Source organism: Chionomys nivalis, chromosome 1 (genome assembly GCF_950005125.1).
Source record: "Chionomys nivalis chromosome 1, mChiNiv1.1, whole genome shotgun sequence".
NCBI lineage: Eukaryota > Metazoa > Chordata > Mammalia > Rodentia > Cricetidae > Chionomys > Chionomys nivalis.
Window position 1 is genome coordinate 127,387,154 of NC_080086.1, and position 22,686 is coordinate 127,409,839.

General features: G+C 41.3%; 1 protein-coding gene across 1 annotated transcript; it reads left to right on the forward strand.

The window, feature by feature from the left end:
• Positions 1–1,150: 1,150 nt before the first annotated feature.
• On the forward strand, positions 1,151–20,967 carry Sult6b1 (sulfotransferase family 6B member 1). The gene is made up of 7 exons (XM_057789843.1): positions 1,151–1,349; positions 2,617–2,729; positions 9,279–9,368; positions 15,188–15,314; positions 17,967–18,061; positions 18,587–18,743; positions 20,837–20,967. Exons 1-7 carry the CDS (start codon positions 1,151–1,153, stop codon positions 20,965–20,967), a joined length of 912 nt encoding a protein of 303 aa, XP_057645826.1.
• Positions 20,968–22,686: the final 1,719 nt, after the last annotated feature.

Consider the following 22,686-nt stretch of genomic DNA (forward strand, 5'->3'; position numbering starts at 1 on the left):
TCAATAAAAAAATAAAAAAAAACTTATGAACTTCTTCATCAAAATGCAAAATCGTTACAAGAGCAATTCCTTTTAGCTGACAAATCATCTGGCCCCGTCCTTCTTGCCGTTACTATACACTTTCTCCCGTCGAGGACGCTCATCACGACTAAAAGCTGACAATGGTCTTGTTTCTACTAGCAAACACTTAAAGGAAATTTGCAATTTATAAAATATGAATCATGTAACTGGAATCCCCTAATGATCCACAGGATCACGCTATTGTGAAATGACACCGTTTAGTATCTAAATGGCAAAATTTAAAAACAAAAAGGGGGTATCTACACCCACTAAGTCCTCACATACTATGCTACATTTAGCCATGCTAAGTTTTCTTTTATTTTATTTTTGCTTTAAAGGATAATGCAACTTCTCCTGCCCTAAAGGAGACAAAGCCTAAAGTCTATGTTTAATGGAAAGACTTGGAAACTAACCAACAGAAAGGGCTAGATGCTTTCCCAGAGACATCCCAGAGACCACTGTCCACACGAAGTGTCAGAAGATGTACAACAAGCCCATCAAGAGGAGATGTACCTAGAGAACTCTGCTGAGTTCTCCCCTCCAAAGTTCTTTTCTGACCCATTGCTGTATTGCTAAATGAATGAAGATGAGATTCACAAATCATTTCAGTAATAAATCACAAAACCGAGCCCAGTATTCAGAATTGTCCCTAAATTGGGGCTTTAACCACTTAATTAAATTACCCTGTGGTTTCATTGTCACGCTAAGTAAGATGTGTTTGGAAAACTGCCAATCAAAAGCAAACCAGAAGGCCTATTCCAAGAATTTCTCATAGAAAATTCAATGTCTGGTTTTGTTAAATATCTACTTGTTGGATATTTAATGTCTATTAATCTTCTGTTAGGAGATTTTGTTCTTTTTCTTCTATTGAGTGGGATGTCCTCCGTAACACGATCGGCATCTGTGATAGCAGTCCCTGAAGCCAAGCCTGTCTGCACCTGTGGCTCACCTTTTGTGACGGCGGGATACACAAACAGGATGAAGGAACGGATGAAAACCGGATGATAGATTTCCATGCGCCTGGGAAGGACTATTAAAGACAACCATTGTACTGGGTGACACCGGCTGGATTCATTAGCGGGGAGCCAGCATGGCTGACAAGTCCAAGTTTATCGAGTACATTGATGATGCTTTAGAAAAATCTAAAGAAACGGCGCTATCTCACTTGTTTTTCACCTACCAGGGGATTCCCTACCCTGTTACCATGTGCACCTCGGAAACTTTCCGAGCTTTGGACACCTTTGAAGCCAGAAGCGATGACATCGTGCTAGCCTCCTACCCGAAGTGTGGTAAAGAGAATCTTCTCCCGTGAACGCATTCTGTGTTAGTTAGGTAGGGGAGGGTGCAAGGTGAAGGTGGGAAGAAGGAGCCTCGTCTCCACATGGAACTCGCTGGAAATCAGCAGCAGCAGGGGAGGACAGTAAAGCAAATGGGTTGTAAAGTCAACAACTGAAAACTTGGAAAAAAAAACTCAAACAAACAAAAATCCAGTAGGCTGGAGGAAGAGGTATGGCACGTGGGGAGAGGGAGGATCGACAGTGCCAGAATAACAAAATATGAATATTTTTGACAGAAAGCAGACGCATGCCATTTCTGTCATGTATGTAATGATTTCCATGTGCTGGACTTCTTTTCAGGATCAAACATCAATCCTCCTGTTTCTCATCCATCATTAATGGAGAATAAGAGATTAAGAATCTAATTTACTATATTTTATATCATCTGTTTTGTTGTTGGGTTTTTTTGATTTGGATTTTTGTTGTTTGCTTTAATTTTGAGGTTCAGGGTGGCCTAGAACTCACAATCTTCTGCGTCAGCCTCTAGCATGCTCGGTTGCAGGCGTGAGCTATTCCGTCTACTTCAGCTTCTTTTGCTTCTTTCAACTGCTGCTTATTAAAGCCTATTTCATTTAACACTTTCTGTTCTCTTATTCAATGCTGGGATCTATTCCTGTAGATCAGTTTAGGGTGAAATAAATTATATAAAAGGGATATTTCTCTAGCATAATATTTATTCTTCAAGGAGCGCATTCTATGTGCAAATCACGTCAAGGGGACTCTTGCGCCTGATGTGGAGGCGAACATCAGTAATCTCAGGCAGGTGGTTCGGAAGTTAGAAACCACTGTGGAGTACAGTGCAAAACCCTGCCTCAAAACGAAAAGGGAGGTGGAGGAAGAGAGGGAAACGGAAGAGGGCAAAATGTGAATTTTAAAAACTTAAAAATTTCCCAATACTAAGGAGGCAATGGCAAGTTCCAGGACAGCCGAAAGTTACTATACAGAAAAATACTGTCTCAAAAAGTCAAAACCAAACCAAACAAAAAACAAACAAACAAAAAAACCCTAAAAACATTAAATTCCATGTTAATACACACAAATGCTCTTTTCTCCAAAATTACTTATTCCCACAGTCAGAGTTCTTTCTAACTCTAAAGAAGTGAATGTTCACGTCATGGAATAATTGAAAATTGAAAATTTCCTCTTCTACACACTAAAGTGATGTGTCTTTGTTATTAAGTTTCCTTAATGGGTTTCTATTTTCTGTCTTTTCTTTCAGGTTCAAACTGGATTCTCCACATTGTCAGTGAATTAATATTTGCCGTTTCTAAAAAGAAATACACGTGCCCAGAATTTCCAGTTCTTGAGTGTGGAGATGCAGAAAAATATCAGGTTAGTAGAGTCTTTTGACTTCAGTGAATGAGCGCAGGGAGACTCTTCCTCTGGAGCCATCACCTCTGAGTTCAACAAGTCTTACAACAATGCTAACAACAATCCCTGAAGCCAGTTCTTGTTTGCTTACCACATCCTCAGTCCTCTTCTGGTATTATCTCATTTTCTTACAAAAAAGCCTAATCACCATTTCACAGAAGATGAAACTGCCATCCTTGCCCAAGACTAAGGAGATAATAAATGGCAGAGCCAAAATTTGAATCCAAGCTGTCTGATTCGAGTTTCGAAAGAATTTAATATATGGCTATCCTTACTAGTAATAGCAATATTTTTAACTTGGGAGACAAGTAATCCGAGAACACCCAGGAAATGAACTAAAGCCGAAAGATACCGGCATGGGTAGGATGCAAGGCAGAATCCCATCTTCACTACTAAGACACTTTCAATTTCCGTATCTTAATTACGGCTTCTGTGAATGTGAGCAGCGAGGAAATGGTCTGAATGAGGGTTCAAAGAGCCACACAGAGCACGTAGTTACTATCACTCTCTTTCCCAGCAGAACTGGCTGGGACGCCAGTGTTCGGGAGTAAGGGGCAAGAGGGAGAGTCTGCCTTGGGTCCTTGTGTTTAGACCGCAGGGCGAAGATGGACCAGTCTCTCCTGAGCCCTAGGTATGCCAGAATGCGGAAAGGAGGGGAAGCTGGACCCAGAGGGACCCCACTACTGCAGTAAAACATCCGGAAATGTTAACCACCAAGTCTCTCCCGGAGCAGAAGGAAGAAAGAAACACACTGGGTGGGAACTTTCGGGAACATCTTCTAGGAATGACCACACAGTCCACATGATTGACAAATACAAACTTCAAAGTTCCATAGGTAGAAAGAAGGGAACCCGTTTTCATGGGCTGGGGGAAGTAGCAGAAAGAGGCAGTTTGAAGGACAGCTGTTTGAGGACTTGATGCTGAGCGGAAGGCAAGCACTAAATCCTGATCCAGGCTGGCGTCCAGGGCACCTTCTGAAGAGGCAAAAGAGCACCCAGCAGCCATATTAAGGTCCAGGGTCTCACACTTGGGAGAGTGGTCCATGCTCCAGTATATCTGATGGAAGCTCAGACAGAACAGGCTTAGGCTTCAGGGCCAGAAGAATGGACATCAGCTTAAAGATTTTTCTGAGCGAAGAGACAGGATACCCAGAGAAAAGCCAACAGCCGTCACACAGCCTTGCTCCTAGAGACGGTTTAGCATTGCCTTTAGACGTAATGCTAGCAGGTGATCAGCTTTCTTTTTTTTTTTTTTTAATTTTTTAAATTTGTTTTTGTTTTTGTTTTTTTTTTTTGTTTTTTTCGAGACAGGGTTTCTCTGTAGCTTGGTGCCTGACCTGGAACTAGCTCTTGTAGACCAGGCTGGCCTCGAACTCACAGAGATCCGCCTGCCTCTGCCTCCCGAGTGCTGGGATTAAAGGCGTGCGCCACCATCGCCCGGCTAATAATTTTTTGAAAAAGAAAACAAGCTATTTTTTTTCATTATACATACCAATCAAGTGACCAGCTTTCTAACCTATACTTTTAAACCCTATTACATCACAGCCTATGATCTTTGTTGCTTTATTTGCCAATGTCATTACCTACCTTCAATACAAACAGCTTGTTTTATGTTTGAAGCAGGGTTTGGGCTGTTGACTTGCATGTTTTCCCATTACACATGGGATTGTTTCTCCATGAGAGTATATTTTAATTTCAAACAAATTATCTTAAATAAAAGTACATAGCAGAAACCATTTGTAAGTGGTGGGGGGTGCCTTGTGATGCTGCACAGAGATTTGATTCTTTGTCAAGATTTTGTTTTTCAAGCAGGATCTCATGTAGCCCAAGCTTGCCTCAAATTCCCATTGTAGCCAAGGCTGAGCGTAAGCTTCTGGCCCCCTTGCCTCTGCCCTCCAAGAGCTGGAGGGGTGTTACGGGCATCTTCAAGGCATGTTCCAGGCATGTTCCAGGCATGTTCTAGGCATGTTCCAGGCTCATTTTCAGACATGCTCTACTACTTTCCCAGTTGCCAGCCAAGATTGGTGAAGTGAACTTGAGTGTCCTTGGGACAAGGTATTCCTGTTCCTCAGCGGTGGTCATTCTGCTTCCCTGGCACCACTACTGTGACTGTAAAGCCACCTGTTGCCAGGGGCTCTTTCTAGATCTCTCCCCTTTCCGTCTTTGCCAGCTGTGAAAGGAAAGGTACGCTTTCTTGTTAGGGAAAATTCCAGCTGTAGTGATCTAAACGACTTTTGCAGCCAGGGCATTCTTGAAGAATCTAACTCCACTTTAAATATTCACTAAAGAGGGCCTGGAGAATTGGCTCAGGGGTTAAAGGCACTCGCTGCTATTTAGGGGGAGTGAGTTTGATTCCCAGCACTCAATTGGTAGCTCACGACCATTCCAGAGTATCGAACACTGTCTCCTGCCTCTGTAGGCACCAGACATAAGGCATGTTACACATACATACTTGCAAGCAAGACACTCATACGTATGCAATAAACATTTTGTTTTGAATTAATTAATTTTATTTATAGTATGAGTGTTTTGCCTGCACTATGTGCATGCCTAGTGCCTGTGGAAGTCAGAAGAGGGCATCAGATCCCCAGGAACTGAAGTTATGGATGGCTCAAAGCCACAATGTGGGTGCTTGAAAGTGAAGCCCTCTACAAGGGCAAGAAGTGTCTAAACCACCAAGACATCTTGGCCGAAGATTATTCAGAACAAACCATTTTCTGTGTGTGTGTGTGTGTGTGTGTGTTCCTTCCTGCCTTCCTGCAGAATGAAGCATACTTGTTTTCTTGTAATATAGATCACAAAGCCCCCACTGACTAGCTCCAGAATTACCAGGAAATCTTTTAAGTCTGTTTTAGGTTTTCATAACTTCAGTGTACTAGAAGTGTTTGTTTTTCTTAGTCCAACATTTTAGGGGCAAATTTCTATTTCAATTATAATTTAATTGTGTCTACTTTTTTAATTTTGGGGGGATTTATTTATATTTATTTTATGTGCATTGGTGTTTTGCCTGCATGTATGTCTGTGTGAGGGTGCCATTTCCCCTGCAATGGGAGCCACAGCTGTGAGCTGTCAGAGAGGTGCTGGGAATTAAACCTGGGCCCTCTGAAAGAGCAGCCAGTGCTCTTAACTGCTAAGCCATATCTCCACCCCCAACTGTGCCTCCCTTTTTTACTGCAGTATGTCTTTTATTTTAAACAGAAATCAGTGAGAAGATAAGTTTAAGTTAATAGTGATTCAGTGTACAGACAACTTCCCTGAGAAATAGCCAAACTGAAATCCAAAGGGGCTGTACCAGCTTGCACTCCCACCAGCAATGCAGAAGTGTTCCCTTTACCCCATAACCTCTCCAGCATAAGTTGTCATCAGTGTTTTTGATTTTGGCCATTCTTACAGGTGTAAGATAGAATCTCAGAGTTGTTTTGATTTGCATTTCTCTGATGACTAAGGATGTTTAGTATTTCCTTAAGTGTCTTTCAGCCATTTTAGATTCCTCTGTTGAGAGTTCTCTGTTTAGGTTTGTACTCCAGTTTTTTTTTTTATTGGATTATGTGTTCTTTTGGTGTCCAATTCTTGAGTTCTTTGTATATTTTAGAGATCAGACCCCTGTCTGATGCAGGGTTAGTGAATATCTTTTCCCATTCTGTAGGCTTTTGTTTTGTTGACCGTGTCCTTTGCTTTACAGAAGCTTTTCAGTTTCAGGAGGTCCCATTTATTAATTGTTTTTCTCAATGTCTGTGCTGGTGGGGTTATTTATATTTCGGAAGTGGTCTTCTGTGCCAATGTTTTCAAGTCTATTTCCCACTTTTTCTTCTATAAGGTTCAGTGTGGCTGGCTTTATGTTGAGGTCTTTGATCCATTTGGACTTGACAGACACCTTCAAGTGTCTCTGAAGCAGCCCTATGTAGAATTGGTCTTCATGTGGCCTGCGGCTCAGCTGCGTTATCCATTGTTTTGAATAAAGAGCTGCGTATCTAGTTCTGAGACAATTGCACTCTCTTCTAGGCTGTGCCGCTAATCCTCCTAGTAACTTTGTCATTCTGTATGAGTCCTTGTGTGACCCGGGGCCACGTGATGGAGGAGGAACAGTACGCTATCACTTAATCTGAAAATGACCGTCTATTTGATGTTGTACAAAGCACCTGAAACCTCAAAGCCTAAGTCTAATCTCTAAAACAGAGGCTCCAATGTCTGTCTGAAAACAGTGTTGTGAATGGATGTAAAGTTATTGCAAACGCCACCGAAGACAGTCTAGTGCCCCTCAGCCATCATCACCACTGATCACCACTTGGACTCATATTGTTGATTAATTTTTTTAATTTGTCAAAATCTTGATTCGTGTTCTTTTGTTTGACTTGATGTCTCCATAGCTATTTTCAAAGAATTAGCTACAAATATCTGAGTATTATTTTATCACTAGAATTTTAACATAACTTATGAAACTTTGTGTGATCTCTTCAAGCGAAATGAAGCCTTGTCTTCCAAATAAAAATTATTAAAAAATTAAACACTTATAAAGAATATAAATTAAAAACCCTTCACTATTTAAGAGTATTTGTTTTTCAGACATGGTCTCCTGTGGCTTAGAATTCACTGTTTGCCTAGCCTGCTTTGAATTCATGTCCTTCCTGTCTCATCCTTCCTGGTACATATATAACCATGCCTTGAGGTGGCCAGAAAACTTTGTTCTTTTTAGTCATTGGTGGAAATAGATAACAGAAAATAATGAATTATTCTGCTCCTCAAGTGGACAAACATTTCATAAATCATTTCTCAGATATTTAGGTAACCCAGGACTTTAATTCTGTTGAGATATTTGATTGTATGGTACCCCTTTAATCCCAGCACTCGGGAGGCAGAGGCAGGAAGCTCTTTGAGTTGGAGGCTGACCTGGTTGGTCTACAAAGCAAGTTCCAAGGTAGTCAGAGCTATGCAAAGAAACCTTGTCTCAGGGAGAAAATTGTATCTAGGGCCTAGAAAGGTATCTCAGTGAGTTAGAGCCTTTGCTGTGCAAGAACAAGGACCTGAGTTTAGATCTCAGATTCCACGTAAAAAGGCAGGTGCTCCCATAATTCCATTGCTGTAGGTCACGGGGACAGGGGAACTACTGGGCTTTTTGGCTGTCAACCTAGATTCGTGTTCAGCCAGAGATTGTCTCAAAGCAACAGTGTGAACAGTGAGTGCTGCAGCAGGCCCCCAGGGCCTTCCTCTGGCCGCTGAGGTACCGGTATAAACACATACATGCAAACATACACATTCCTCACTCACAGATATACATGTGCTTGCATGAGAGTATACACACACACACACACACACACACACATACACAGAAAACTTCAAAAACAGATCTAGTTGTTAAAAATGGATTTTAAGGGGGCTGGAGAGATGGCTCAGCAGTTAAGAGCATTGCCTGCTCTTCCAAAAGTCCTGAGTTCAATTCTCAGCAACCACATGGTGGCTCACAACCATCTGTAATAAGGTTTGTTGCCCCCTTCTGGCCTTCAGGCACACATGTAGACAGAATATTGTATACATAATAAATAAATAAATAAATAAATAAATCTTTTTTTTAAATGGATTTTAAGGAACAAGTCTTCTGACTTGGATATTTCTATCAGAGGCCATGATAGAGAAGAGATACAAATAAAACAGCAAAATGTGGATTCTGAATTTGCTTGAACAGAAAGAATTTAAGTGACCAAGATTGAGAATGAAAAGCAGGATCTGATAAAATAATTTAGGTGAGATTAATGATTTGTTTATGATTCTTCATGAAAAAAATTGGGCACAAAAAAGAAAGTTATAGAGTGCTTGAAGCCACCACTTAGATATCATGCTTCTAGGCAACTGAACACACACACGTGTACATACACACATACATCTACACACTCAGCCATGCACTATTTCATACACATAATCTCTCACAGACACACATCCACTCGGACATACCCTCTCATACACATTCACATACTCCCAGAATGCTCTTACACACTCTTATGAACACACAGTCATGCGCATGCATTCTCTCTCACACTCATATATACTCACACACACTCTTACGAACACACAGTCGTGCACACGCATTCTCTCTCACACTCTCACACACACTCTTACGAACACACAGTCATGCACACGCATTCTCTCTCACACACATATATACTCACACACACTCTTACGAACACACAGTCGTGCGCATGCATTCTCTCTCACACTCATATATACTCACACACACTCTTACGAACACACAGTCGTGCACACGCATTCTCTCTCACACTCATATATACTCACACACACTCTTACGAACACAGTCGTGCACACGCATTCTCTCTCACTCTCTCACACACACTCTTACAGTCATACCAGCACTCACACACTCTCAGAAGACTCTCTCACATAATTCTCTCGTGCATATTTGTTCACATACCCTCTCACATGTACACTTACAAACACACATGCTCTATCTCTCTCACACACACACATGCACACACACTCACCTTATTGTGCTATTTTGTAGAGAATGAAGCTGTTTCCTTCACCAAGGATCCTGACAACTCATCTCCACTACGACAAACTACCTCAGTCTGTCTTCAAGAGCAAAGTCAAGGTGAGTGAATTGAAACATATTAAAAGATTTATGTTCATTTTGCATATGTATGTGTTTTGCCTGCATGTATGTATGTGTATTTGTTATGCCCAGATCTGCAAAGTCCCCCCAAAACCAGCAATGAGACCGGTCCTATATGGAAAAGCAAAGAGCCTTTATTCTACACAAGTTTGCAAACTCGGACTCTCCATCTGCCCAATGATCGGAATAGCTGGAGAACCCCAAGCTCAGTTAGGGTTGGGTTTTTATAGTAGCAAAGGTGGGGATGAGGGATTTCTAAAGTTCAGGACCCCAGATTGGCTGACATTTGTCTAGGGGTGTCCTGGTGAGTGTGCAGGTGATCCTATCTACAATGGTTGGAACATTAGGAATTTCCTTTAAGTGGTGGTGCCTGGGTAGTCTCAGTTTGTGGTCTTTCTTGGAACCAGGCATTGCCTTAGAGTAAACGCCTGAGACTCCGGCTCCTACTGACCTTGTCAAGGCTGGGTCCTACATATCATGTGTGTGCTGAGGTTGAAACGTTCATGTATACGTACAGGCCATCCTTTTATTTCTCTGGATTTTGTTTGCTTGTTTTTCTCGACCTTGATTTTTGGCAGTGTTAGAGATCAAAGCCAGAGCCTCACAGGCACTAAGCAAGAATTCTACCACTGAGCTAGTCAGCTCTGTAGTTCCCGGCTTTTGGTGTGATGAGCTTGCTCAACCTCATGGAATTTGAATATGTGAAATGCGTAATGTAGTAATTTTTTCATTGCTTCTTTCTTCCCATGTTTTTGCTGTGGCTGAGTACAAGTCAAATGCACTTCAATTTGTATAGAAAACAGACATAGAATAAAATGTGCAGTTTATGGCAAACCGAATCCAAGAACACATTAGAAAAACTATCCATTATGATCAAGTAGGCTTCATCCCAGAGATGCAGGGCTGGTTCAACATATGTAAATCTATCAATGTAATACACCATATAAATAAACTGAAAGAAAAAAACCATATGATCATTTCATTAGATGCTGAAAAAGCATTCGACAAAATTCAACACCCCTTTATGATAAAGGTCTTGGAGAGAGTAGGGATACAAGGGTCATACCTAAATATAATAAAAGCTATTTACAGCAAGCCAACAGCTAACATTAAATTAAACGGAGAAAAACTCAAAGCCATCCCACTAAAATCAGGAACACGACAAGGATGTCCACTCTCTCCATACCTCTTCAATATAGTGCTTGAAGTTCTAGCAATAGCAATAAGACAACATAAGGGGATCAAGGGAATTCGTATTGGAAAGGAAGAAGCTAAGCTTTCGTTATTTGCAGATGATATGATAGTATACATAAGCGACTCCAAAAACTCTACCAAAGAACTCCTACAGCTGATAAACACCTTTGGGAATGTGGCAGGATACAAAATCAACTCCAAAAAATCAGTTGCCTTCCTATACACTAAGGATAAGGAAGCAGAGAGGGAAATCAGAGAAGCATCACCTTTCACGATAGCCACAAATAGCATAAAATATCTTGGGGTAACTCTGACCAAGCAAGTGAAAGATCTATTTGACAAGAACTTTAAGTTTTTGAAGAAAGAAATTGAAGAGGATACCAGAAAATGGAAGGATCTCCCTTGCTCTTGGATTGGGAGGATCAACATAGTAAAAATGGCAATTCTACCAAAAGCAATCTATAGATTCAATGCAATCCCCATCAAAATCCCATCAAAATTCTTCACAGATCTGGAAAGACAATAATCGACTTTATATGGAAAAACAAAAAACCCAGGATAGCCAAAACAATCTTATACAATAAGGGATCTTCTGGAGGCATTACCATCCCTGACTTCAAACTCTATTACAGAGCTACAGTATTGAAAACAGCTTGGTATTGGCATAAAAACAGAGAATTCGACCAATGGAATCGAATAGAAGACCCGGACTTTAGCCCACAAACCTATGAACACCTGATTTTCGACAAAGGAGCTAAAAGTATACAATGGAAAAAAGAGAGCATCTTCAACAAATTGTGCTGGCAAAACTGGATGTCAATCTGTAGAAGAATGAAAATAGATCCATATCTATCACCATGCACAAAACTCAAGTCCAAATGGATTAAAGACCTCAATATCAGTCCGAACACACTGAACCTGATAGAAGAGAAAGTGGGAAGTACTCTACAACACATGGGCACAGGAGAACACTTCTGATGGAGATGGGTCTTGTATTAATCTGTTGCTTTTATTGGTTAATTAATAAAGAAACTGCCTAGGTCCATTTATAGGCCAGCCCTTAGGTGGGTGGAATAAACAGAGAGAATGCTGGGAGAAAGAAGCTGAGTCAGGAGTCGCCATGATTCTCCCACTCCAGACAGACGCAGGTTAAGATCCTCCCTGGTAAGCCAGCTCGTGGGGCTACACAGCGCCACTCTGTTGTAATAAGAGCGACAGGGCTGTGTCTCTGGCACCCAGCCGCCCGCATGGCTAGCTTATGCCCCGAAATAATTACACGGAAACTGTATTCTTTTAATCACTGCCTGGCCCATTAGTTCCAGCCTCTTATTGGCTAGCTCTTACATATTGATCTAACCCATTTCTAATATTCTGTGTAGTACCACGAATATAGGTTGTTAGTGGATAATCATCGATAATAGTCAAGCTTGTAGTCATGTTAGTTAGATTTTCTAGATATATAGAGATATATTTCAATTAAATAGACATTCTTCATATCTTTCAAAGACTACAGAATATGGCATTTTAAATATTTTAATAACTTAGGGTTTTTCATGACAATGAGACACGTCTGCTCCTGGCAGCACCAGTCTACTTCGAGAGGAAGATGGACATCAAAGAGGCTCCTTATGGAGTTTGATAGTCATTTGGGCAAGAAACTGCTCTTGCCTGGACTGTTGCATAAACTGGACACAGAGAACCCACAGAGAGAGGACTGCTGAACTTGCCTAAAGTTGAGATGGTCTTTCGGGGTTCCTGATTCATAAAAGAGTCTGCAAGACATTCTGTAGGACACAGCAAAAAGTGACTAAACTGTCTTTGGAATTTCCTGCTTGATAAAAATGTCTGCTGGATACTATGGGCCTAAAGGCTAAAGATGGATGCCCCAACGGTACAAAAGAACTTTGGGTGACTGTCTAGGCAGTGAGATGTCTCTGTCATTTCTAAAATTTTGGATCTCTTGTTTGCTTAGGTAATATTATATCCTTCTGGAGTCTTTGATGGAGTTAAAGAATGGTTAGTTATAGTTATAGTTTTCCTTAGTAATGATAAAAGATAAAATAAATATAAATATTGTAACTGTAATTCTTGCTTGATAACTGTTTTGTTATATGTAATTTTACTATGTTAAAGTTAAAGTCTTTCTTTTTTGTTTAAACAGAAAAAGGGGAAATGATGGAGATGGGTCTTGTATTAATCTGTTGCTTTCATTGGTTAATTAATAAAGAAACTGCCTAGGTCCATTTATAGGCCAGCCCTTAGATGGGTGGAGTAAACAGAGAGAATGCTGGGAGAAAGAAGCTGAGTCAGGAGTCGCCATGATTCTCCCACTCCAGACAGACGCAGGTTAAGATCTTTCCTGGTAAGCCAGCTCGTGGTACTACACAGAATATCAGAAATGGGTTAGATCAATATGTAAGAGCTAGCCAATAAGAGGCTGGAACTAATGGGCCAGGCAGTGATTAAAAGAATACAGTTTCCGTGTAATTATTTCGGGGCATAAGCTAGCCATGCGGGCGGCTGGGTGCCAGAGACACAGCCCTGTCGCTCTTATTACAACACACTTCCTACGTATAAACCCCAGCAGCACAGACATTAAGGGCATCATTGAATAAATGGGACCTCCTGAGACTGAGAAGCTTCTGTAAAGCAAAGGACACTGTCACAGACAAAAAGGCAACCCACTGACTGGGAGAAGATCTTCACCAACCCCTCAACTGACAGAGGTCTGGTCTCCAAAATATATAAAGAACTCAAGAAACTAGACCGTAAAAGGCTAATCAACCCAATTAAAAATGGGGCACTGAGCTGAACAGAGAATTCTCAACAGAAGTTCAAATGGCCAAAAGACACTTAAGATCATGCTCAACTTCCTTAACGATAAGGGAAATGCAAATCAAGACAACATTAAGATACCATCTTACACCTGTTAGAATGGCTAAAATAAAAAACACTAATGATAGCCTCTGCTGGAGAGGTTGTCAAGAAAGGGGTACACTCATCCATTGCTGATGGGAATGCAAACTTGTGCAACCACTTTGGAAAGCAGTGTAGTGGTTTCTCAGGAAATTCGGGATCAACCTACCCCTGGACCCAGCAATACCACTCTTGGGAATATACCCAAGAAATGCCCTATCATACAACAAAAGTATATGCTCAACTATGTTCATAGCAGCACTGTTTGTAATAGCCAGAACCTAGAAACAACCTAGATGCCCTTCAATGGAAGAATGGATGAAGAAAGTATGGAATATATACATATTAGAGTACTACTCAGCAGTAAAAAACAATGACTTCTTGAATTTTGCGTACAAATGGACGGAAATAGAAAACACTATCCTGAGTGAGGTAACCCAGACCCAAAAAGGGGAACAGGGGATGTACTCACTCATATTTGGTTTCTAGCCATAAATAAAGGACATTGAGCCTATAATTCGTGATCCTAGAGAAGCTAAATAAGAAGGTGAACCCAAAGAAAAACATATAAACATCCTCCTGTTTTTCAGAACCCTCTTGACGTTTGCCTGTTTCTTTATGTCTGGCTTCTGCTGTGAAGGCAAACCCTAACCCAATCCAAACCAACCCCCCCCCCCTTCCTCCACACAGCAAGGGGCTCCTGCCCTGAAGGGATTAGACACAAACCACACCCAAACAACTGTTTTCACAGAGAGATCCTTTATTAAGTGAGTTTTAGTCGCTGCTCACTGACTCGGGCAGAAAAACAGCAGCAAATGACTCGGGCAGAAAAACAGCAGCAAAATGCCCTTGCAGGTGTAAGTTTTAAGACGAGAAAAGGGGCGGTCTATTTTGAATGGCCATGTTAAATAGGTGAACCAAAGGGGACTTTTGATTGCTGGACGTGAGTACTCTGATAGCTGGATCTTAAGTAGGCAGTATCAGAAGGAGGAAGTGGCCAAATAAGGGAAGAGAACTTCGTGGCTAGCTTTAGACATAGCCTAATGGTTTATTGAGATAGAGGGAAATGGGGGAGACAGGCAAGGCCTGCCAGAGCCATAGGCTCAGAGTGGGCTCGTGTCCCTTCGAGCATGCTCAGCTGTGTCTAGGAATTGAAACAGGAAGTGTCTGAAGTCTTGCTTACACACGGAACACTCACGCACTCTCCGACAATCCCTTGGTCCTCTCGCACCATCCCTTGGTCGCCTTGGGATTCAGTTTGACCTTTCCAGTGCTCATTTCACAATTTTCATTCAAAGGCCACAACTGTAGTTGGAGAAGAGAGCCGCGGAAATGGGAGGTCCCACTCCATCTGCATTCCCAGACTGGCGCCTCCACCCCTAGTACTCAGGACCCTTAAGACTGGTCTACGATTATCTGGGGTTTTACCTTTTACTCTCCGAGACTGTGCTTGTCAAATTGCTCTGCTTTGCCTTTTCGTTTTTCCTGCGCCTGCCCTTTGTGGTCTGTTTAGACCATATCGTCATTATTAGCTAAGGTCCCCTGCAGTGTCCCAGACTTCCCAGCTGTGTTTTACCACTGTCCCTCTTGCTTTCTGTATTGATACAATTGCGACGTAGTTCACCTTCTGGCTTTTCCAAAGTACAATATACAAAGCTGCATGAATTAACTTCGTTTTTGTTCCCTAGATATTAGCGATATTTCGAAACCCTAAGGATACAGCAGTGTCTTTTTTTCATTTTCATAACGATGTCCCGGATATTCCAAGCTATGCCTCCTGGGGTGAATTCTTCAGACAATTCATGAAGGGGCAGGGTAAGCCTGTTAATAAAAGAACTTTTCCTTCGGCAGATGAACACATAACTTTGAAAACATAAATGTAAAGAAGATTTAGGGATATCTTGGGACCAAAAGGTTGCATTTAAATGAGGTTTTACAGAACCGCCAAGCAATTCCATGCGCCAAGCAATTACAAAGCACCTTTGGTTTCAAAGACACTCCAGACTCACGCAGAGACCTCTTAATACCACACATGTTGTGGTGACCCCCACCATAAAATTATTTTTATTCCTACTTCAGAACTGTAATTTTGCTGCCGTTATGAAGCATAACGTATGTGATATTTCTGATGGTCTTGGGTAAGTTGGGTGGAAGGGTCTTTCAGCCCCCAAATGCTGACCCCCAGGTTGAGAACCGCTGCCCTGGAAAGTTCAGTTGTTGGACCGTGACTACTAAGTGGTCACAGAACAGATACAGAAGAGGGATGTTATTTAAGAGTCACGTAAAAAGTATTTCTAGTTAGTTTCCCTTGAGCCACATATTATACGGTGTCAAAAAACCCAAGGAAGATAAAAAGCTTTTAAAATCATAAGTTGTATAACTACACCTAAGACATTTTTGTTAGATTATGTAAACATCTTATCTCCAGTTATTAATAACTACTATTTTAAATAATTTATTTTCGTTCTTTGATAACGTCATATGTTTATAATAAATTTTAGCCTTCTCTCTCCCCGTTACCTTGTATTATTCTCCCTGCTTTTCTTTTCCCATTGAAACCTTTCTTTCCTTAACAATTCCCCTTCCTCCTCCCTGTCTTTTTTTATTTAGGTGTGACTCGCTGAGTTTAAACAGGATTGCTGTTTTAGTTTTTTTGTTTGTTTGTTTGTTTGTTTCTGTCACTCTGTTAAATAAAACACCACGTCCAGGACTGCTTATAAGAAGGAGTTTGTCAGGCGGTGGTGGCGCACGCCTTTAATCCTAGCACCTTGGAGGCAGAGGGGGGAGGATCTCTGAGTCTGAGGCCAATGTGGTCTATAGAATGAGTTCCAGGACATCCGGGGCTACACAGAGAGACCCTGTCTCAAAAATAAAAAATGAACAAACAAACAAACAAATAAAGGGGTTTATTCAGGCTTACAGTTCCAGAAGAATGAGTTCGTGATGACAGAGGAGCAGCGTGGGGGCTGCAGCTGGAAGTTGAGCAATCCCATTAATCTGCAGGCAAAAGGAGAGGGAGGAATAGGAAATGGCCTGTGGCTTTGAAGCATCAAGGCCCGCCCCTGGTGCCATACTTCCTCAGCAAGGCCACACCTCCTAAATCTACCCAAAGAGAGCCACTGACATGGGACCAAGTATCCAAATATCTTAGCCTACGGAGGACATTTTATTCCAACTACTGGTTACTTACACGAGCGTGGGTGGGAGGTTATATAAAGGAGTGTGGGTAGTTATACCACAAAAGAAAGCGACACTCACCTCCCCCACACACACACCATTAATAACTATTAAGTCTCTCACTGAGTTACGGGGCCTTGTGAGCGCTTCCTCCTTTCATGATGAAATAAGAACGATTTATTTCCTACTATTGCTGCTTCTTCAGATACTAAATTAGGTTTTTTAATAGCCATGCTTTCCCTTAAGACTCATGACCAACCGGAGTAAGGCCTACTGTATAGCTGAGAACACGAACAAGATGTTCTCTCGATTGCTAATTGCCTCACTTGCTTAAGGGGCAGAGAGCCTACGTCCATGAGTACCGTGGCCAGAGGTATGTAAGCATCTCCTTCTAATAGTGGCTAAATTACCCTAGGGGACACAGTATAGTCTGCTCTCTAAGAGAATGTGTTGAGTAACAGTTTCTCTGAGAATAAATTAATAAAGCTGAGAGTCCCTCTCGGAGGCAGTGAAAACCCGGAGACCTGACCAGCTGCCTGAAAGAAGCAGAAGCCAGCTAAGCTGCCTGGAAGAGTTTTAGACTGTAGTCACTTGAAAAGGGCACTGTCCAACCTGCTGAGCTGCCTGCAGGCTATGCTCTGTGCTCCAGGTGTCCTAGCTTTTGTGAGCTGCCACCTTGATGGCACAGCTGTCTGTGAGTCACTTCTGCTCCTGTAAGTAACCCCTCACCCATACTTCTGTGAGTAACCCCAGTGAAATTCATGGTCCAGCAAGTTGGACTTTGGGGGTATCCATACTTTGTTCTGCTGTGAGCTCCCTATCGAGGATACATGGACGTTTGCATCTCCCCAGGGAAAGTTTTGCTACACAAAACTGCTTCTCTGTGCTGATTTTAAAAATTGCTGCATTTAGGATGGATCCCATGTTTTGCAACATAGACACATAATGAAATGATTACTAAAGTCAAGCATGTCTGTCCATCATGTCACACAGCTGCTTCTCTGTGTGTAGAGAAAGAATCACATGATTTGCTGTTCCCTTAGCAGCCAATATTTCATTATACAATTCAGTATTCATAACAACAGTCCTTATGCTGCACTAGATCCAGAAGTCTAGGTCACTACACTTGGTACTCCACAATTACACCAAAGATGTAGCTTTGACCTCCATCTACCCATTTCCTTCCTTCCTTCCCCATCCCTTCCCATCCCTGCTTTCTGTACGTATTCAACCTTTAAAAAGATTCCTCGTATAGCTGGAATTAAAAAGCTTTCTTTCCTTTGATTTTAGTTTCTTGGGGAAGCTATTTTGATTTCGCAATTAACTGGAACAAATATATTGATGATGAAAATGTTAAGTTCATATTATATGAAGATCTGAAAGAGGTAAGATTATGGTCATTGATATTCAAGGGCAATATTTATTAGTGACCACACACACAGCATATACTTAGAATTCCTGATTGTGTGAACAAATAGCATATTCAATATTTAAAATTTTAGATACCTAATAAAAAAACTGGAAGTCCACTACACATAAAGAAAGGCTGAGTTTGTTTGCTTGGCAAATGAAATAATGATTGCGGATTAATAACTACTCTCTTTCCCTTCATGATGGACAGTCCGTGTTAGCAATGGAAGAAACAATAGTTGGGGCTCAGTTAATTTAACCAAACCTGCATTTGGTTGTGGGTTGAATTAGGGAGATCTACTTCCCTCATCCAGGCTGGAGAAGAAACTTGCTCAGCCCAGGAATGGGTACAAGGACTTCAAAAGACTGTGCTACATATCACCCTTTCTCAAAAATTAAATGAATGGATGAATAAATAAATGAGCACTGATTTAAGAAAAACGTTGCCCCAGCAAACCCCACTGAAAGATGTTTATCTTTTCAAATATTTTTGCTTTCAGAATCTGGTTGTTGGAATAAAACAGATCTCTGAATTCCTTGGCTTCTCTCTAACCGATGAACAAGTACGAACTATCTCAGCCCGGTGCACCTTCCAAGCGATGCGCGAAAACTCTCGGGAGACGCATGGTGCAATCGGCCCCTTCCTGTTCCGCAAAGGTAAAGCGGCTCTCATTTGTGGGGTGTTGTGTCAGCCCCACCCTGAGAAGGAAAGCCAAACCATGGTGTCTGAAACAAGACAGGGTGTTCTCTTTTCTCCTTTAATAAGAATTCAGGACAGGGGCAGCCTAGAGCTGTAATTGGTGGCTGTCCACTGTCCTTTGCGCACTAAGTGCCCAGTGATGGCAAAGCAGCAGCTGGAGCTCCAGCATTCAGAACTCAAGTAGGAAAGGGAGACAGCAGAGGAAGGATCCTGTACATTAGCTAATCAGCCCCTTCTGGAGCTTTCCACCAAGCCCATTCAGTGGTTGCCTGCGCTCATTCATCATCCCTCCCGACAGCAGTCCTTGGAAATGTAGTTTCCTTATTGAAGCTAGGTGCATTGTTACTCACTGAAAGTCAGAATTCTGCTAATACACAAGGAGGGGAAAATGGTCACTAGGTAGGTAACCAGGTATTTACAGACGATTTTACTTCATTAGAGTATTCTAAGTTCGTATCAAGTTCTACAATTCTATAGGTTAGGACTTTCCACTTTCATTTTATTGAATATTTAATGAAAATATAACAATATTTAAAATTTTTATTACACTTAGTGTGTTTGTGTGTGTGTGTGTGCGTGTGCGTGTGCGTGTGCATGTGCCATGAAATGTACAGGGTGTTAGAGGACAGATTGTGGAAGTCAATTTATGTGGGACCTGGAGCTAGAACTCGGGCTGTTAGGCTTGGGGACAAGGGCCTTCGTCTGCTGGGTCACCTCATCAGCCCTATAACAAGGCTTACAGGCATCCTGGGGAACAGCAAGGATGAGCACAGCTAACGTGGGAACTGTGGGAACTGACTGCATACTGACCGGAAGGCTGTGTTAGGGTTAACGTTTGTAACAAAAGGAAACAAAAGATTTACTTTTGGGATAAGGAAAAAAGGTGAAGCTCCAGGACCTTGCTTTTCCATTGCCATACTTCAGAATTTGAGCCGAGTCCACTTCCTTCTGTTAATTTTTTGACTGATCTATCTTAAATATCCAGTATGAACGGAAGATGAAATAGGAACCTGGCTGTAGCTGGATTCCTGCATAACCCTGCTTCTTATTATTCAGGGGGAACTAGAACCCATGCATTGTTCATCAAGTGTTATTTGGAATGGAAAACTCCTACAACGACGTAAATGTGATGTTCCTTGTAGAGCGCCCAGAAGGCTGGGAAATACGGAAAATATTTTACAAGTCATTTACAGATGTCATCAAAAATTTAAATTTCTCCCGCCTGAATCAGGTTTTACTTTTTGGCATGTTTCCTCCCAGCAATTTTCTGTTAAGGACAGTTTTGTCTTGTTTCATTTCCTTAATGCATCATAACTACTTTGTCGTGTTGGTAAGCATTTCATCAGGACACACTTCAATGCTTGTGCGACATAGAACTCACAGTTCTGACTGAAAACATTCAAAGATTCCACAGAAAGAAATCATTTATTTTTCATGCATTTTTTAATCCTCTGTGTGTATGTACATTTGTGTGCATGTATGTACATTTGAGTATGCTAAAGTTATCTCAATTTAGGAAATAACCAGGCTAGCTAAAAGATAAACAATTATATTTTTATTTATTATAAGGAGAAAAACTCACAAAACAGGAACCAGAAGTCTAAGCTCAGTTGTGCTGCAAAGAGAGCGCATCTGAGCCGAGCAAAGACACACCCTAACTTGGTCCCTCCTCTTAAAGATAATTGGTTAACAGGCTTCCCTATCATCAGTGTATATGTACATGTTGGGGGCTCACATGTGCATGTCAAGTTGTGCATGTGGAGGTCATTGGCGTTGCACAGTGTTGGAGTGGGTGTGGCCTTGTTGGAGTGGGTGTGGCCTTGTTGGAGGAAGTGTGTCCCTGGGGGTGGGCTTTCAGGTTTCAGAAGCCCAAGCCAAGCCCAGTGGCTCTCTCCTCCTGATGCTTCTTATTCCAACCACCACAGCTATGCTGCCTTAACCTTTCAAAGTAAACCACTGAAATAACAAAAGATAAAATTGGGTAGCATACAGGATAAAATTAAGAAATATCCTAACATATGCCCGAGTCTTTTGTGCTTCTGTGTTATAGGTGAAGTTGGTGATTGGAAAAATTTGTTTAATGAAACTCAGAGCCAGGAAATGGATGAAAGATTCAAAGCATGTTTAGCAGGCACTTCCCTTGGAGCCAAGCTGAAGTATGAGCCACATTGCCTGGCTTGATTCTGGCCAAGCTGGCTGACCTACACATTTTCTTTTCCCTAATAATAATTGGATTTATATAATTAAATAATAATTCAATTAAATAGTCACATAATGACAATCAAGTAACATGTAATTCTGAATAGTGAGAAAGTTAACGGCTAAAGTTTTTGAGCTCAAATTAAAGTTTGTCCTCTTTGTGAAGAACTGCAACATTGCTGTCTGTGTGTTATTCTAGGGTTGGACTCACTCAAAATGGGCTTCCAAATGCTATACATTTTCTTAAGCTTTTCTCATTAGGAAATTTCTCATTATGGATCAAATATTTGTAGTAGTTATCTCAGACGTACTGATGGGTGAAGTTCTATTCTAATTCTGCATTGACATCAGGTTAACATGACGTAAGACTGGCAGCTCCAATCTGATTCGAGATAAATGCATCTTCATCTACTCTGGCATGCCATGCCCACAGGTCCCTGGATGTGCTTCCCTCAGGCATCCATTTGGTTCTTCTTACTACATTCTTTAAGTCAAAGCTAAAGTTTAAGTTTTTGTACCATACAGATTTTTTCTGCTGCAGGGTAATAAATAGTCATGTGGAACTAATAAAACAATATAGAGAATGTTCTAGAAAGATTATCCTCTCTGGCACTTCTCAAGCATCCTACCACTTGGGAGGCAGAGGCAGGAGGCTCACTACAAGTATGTAGTCTAAACAAGTTCTAGGCAAGTTAGGGCTCCAGTCAGACTCAAACCAGCAAACAGAGAAACAGGAAAAGACTGCGGGGAAACAGTGAGGCAGAGACTCTTCCTGGGCTTCACACAGGGGTAGGAGGAGTTTGTCAGAGTAAGATGTGGGCTGGATCCCGCAGAATGGCCAGACCTCAGTGGTGGAGCTCACCTAGCCCTAATGAACTAGCCCAGATCTGCCACAACAAAGAGCCAAAGCAAGCCTTAAGGATCAAAATGAAGGAAAATAATGTGCTCTTTGCCAGTTGAATAAAGCAGAAACAAAGCAAAATTACCAGTAAGGCATGATGCTGCTCCTCTATAATCCCAGGAAGAACAGACAAAGTCAGACAAAAACAAAAACCTCAATGTTTCCAAAATTCAATGATGAAAATAAAGTCGTCCCCCCCGCAATATGTCTGCCACTCAATTGGGATTTTCCAAGTATTCAAAGAAGAAAATGTAAAGTATAGACAAGAATGAGAGCAATTAATAGAAACAGACAAACAAATAAATAAATGCAACGAGAAAATCAGCAGGTAAAAACCTTTAAAGAGGTAGCGATCATCCTATAGCTGTGCTCAAAAAGCTGGGGATGGTGGCACATACCTATAACGAAGCACTTGGGAAGCTGAGGCAGGAGAATTGTGAATTAAAGGCCAATCTAGACTATATAACAAGATCCTGCCTCAAAAAGCTAACTTATACATCGAGGGTTTCAACTGTCTCCAAATAGCAATTCAACAAATTAATGTATGTGCTTTATATAGTGAGGACATATATGCTCAAAGATATAGAGTAAAATAAACATGATGAGAGGGAAAAGGATGATGAAAAATGACCCAAACGAAAATTTTAGAGGCACAAACAACATCATGTAAAAATGAACAATATACTGTGTGATTAAAAAGTACATTTGATTGTGAAGAAGAAAAACCATGGGAACTGAATTCACAGCACTAGAGGCTACCCTCTATGAAAAAGAGAGCGGGAAAAATCCATAGACAGCAT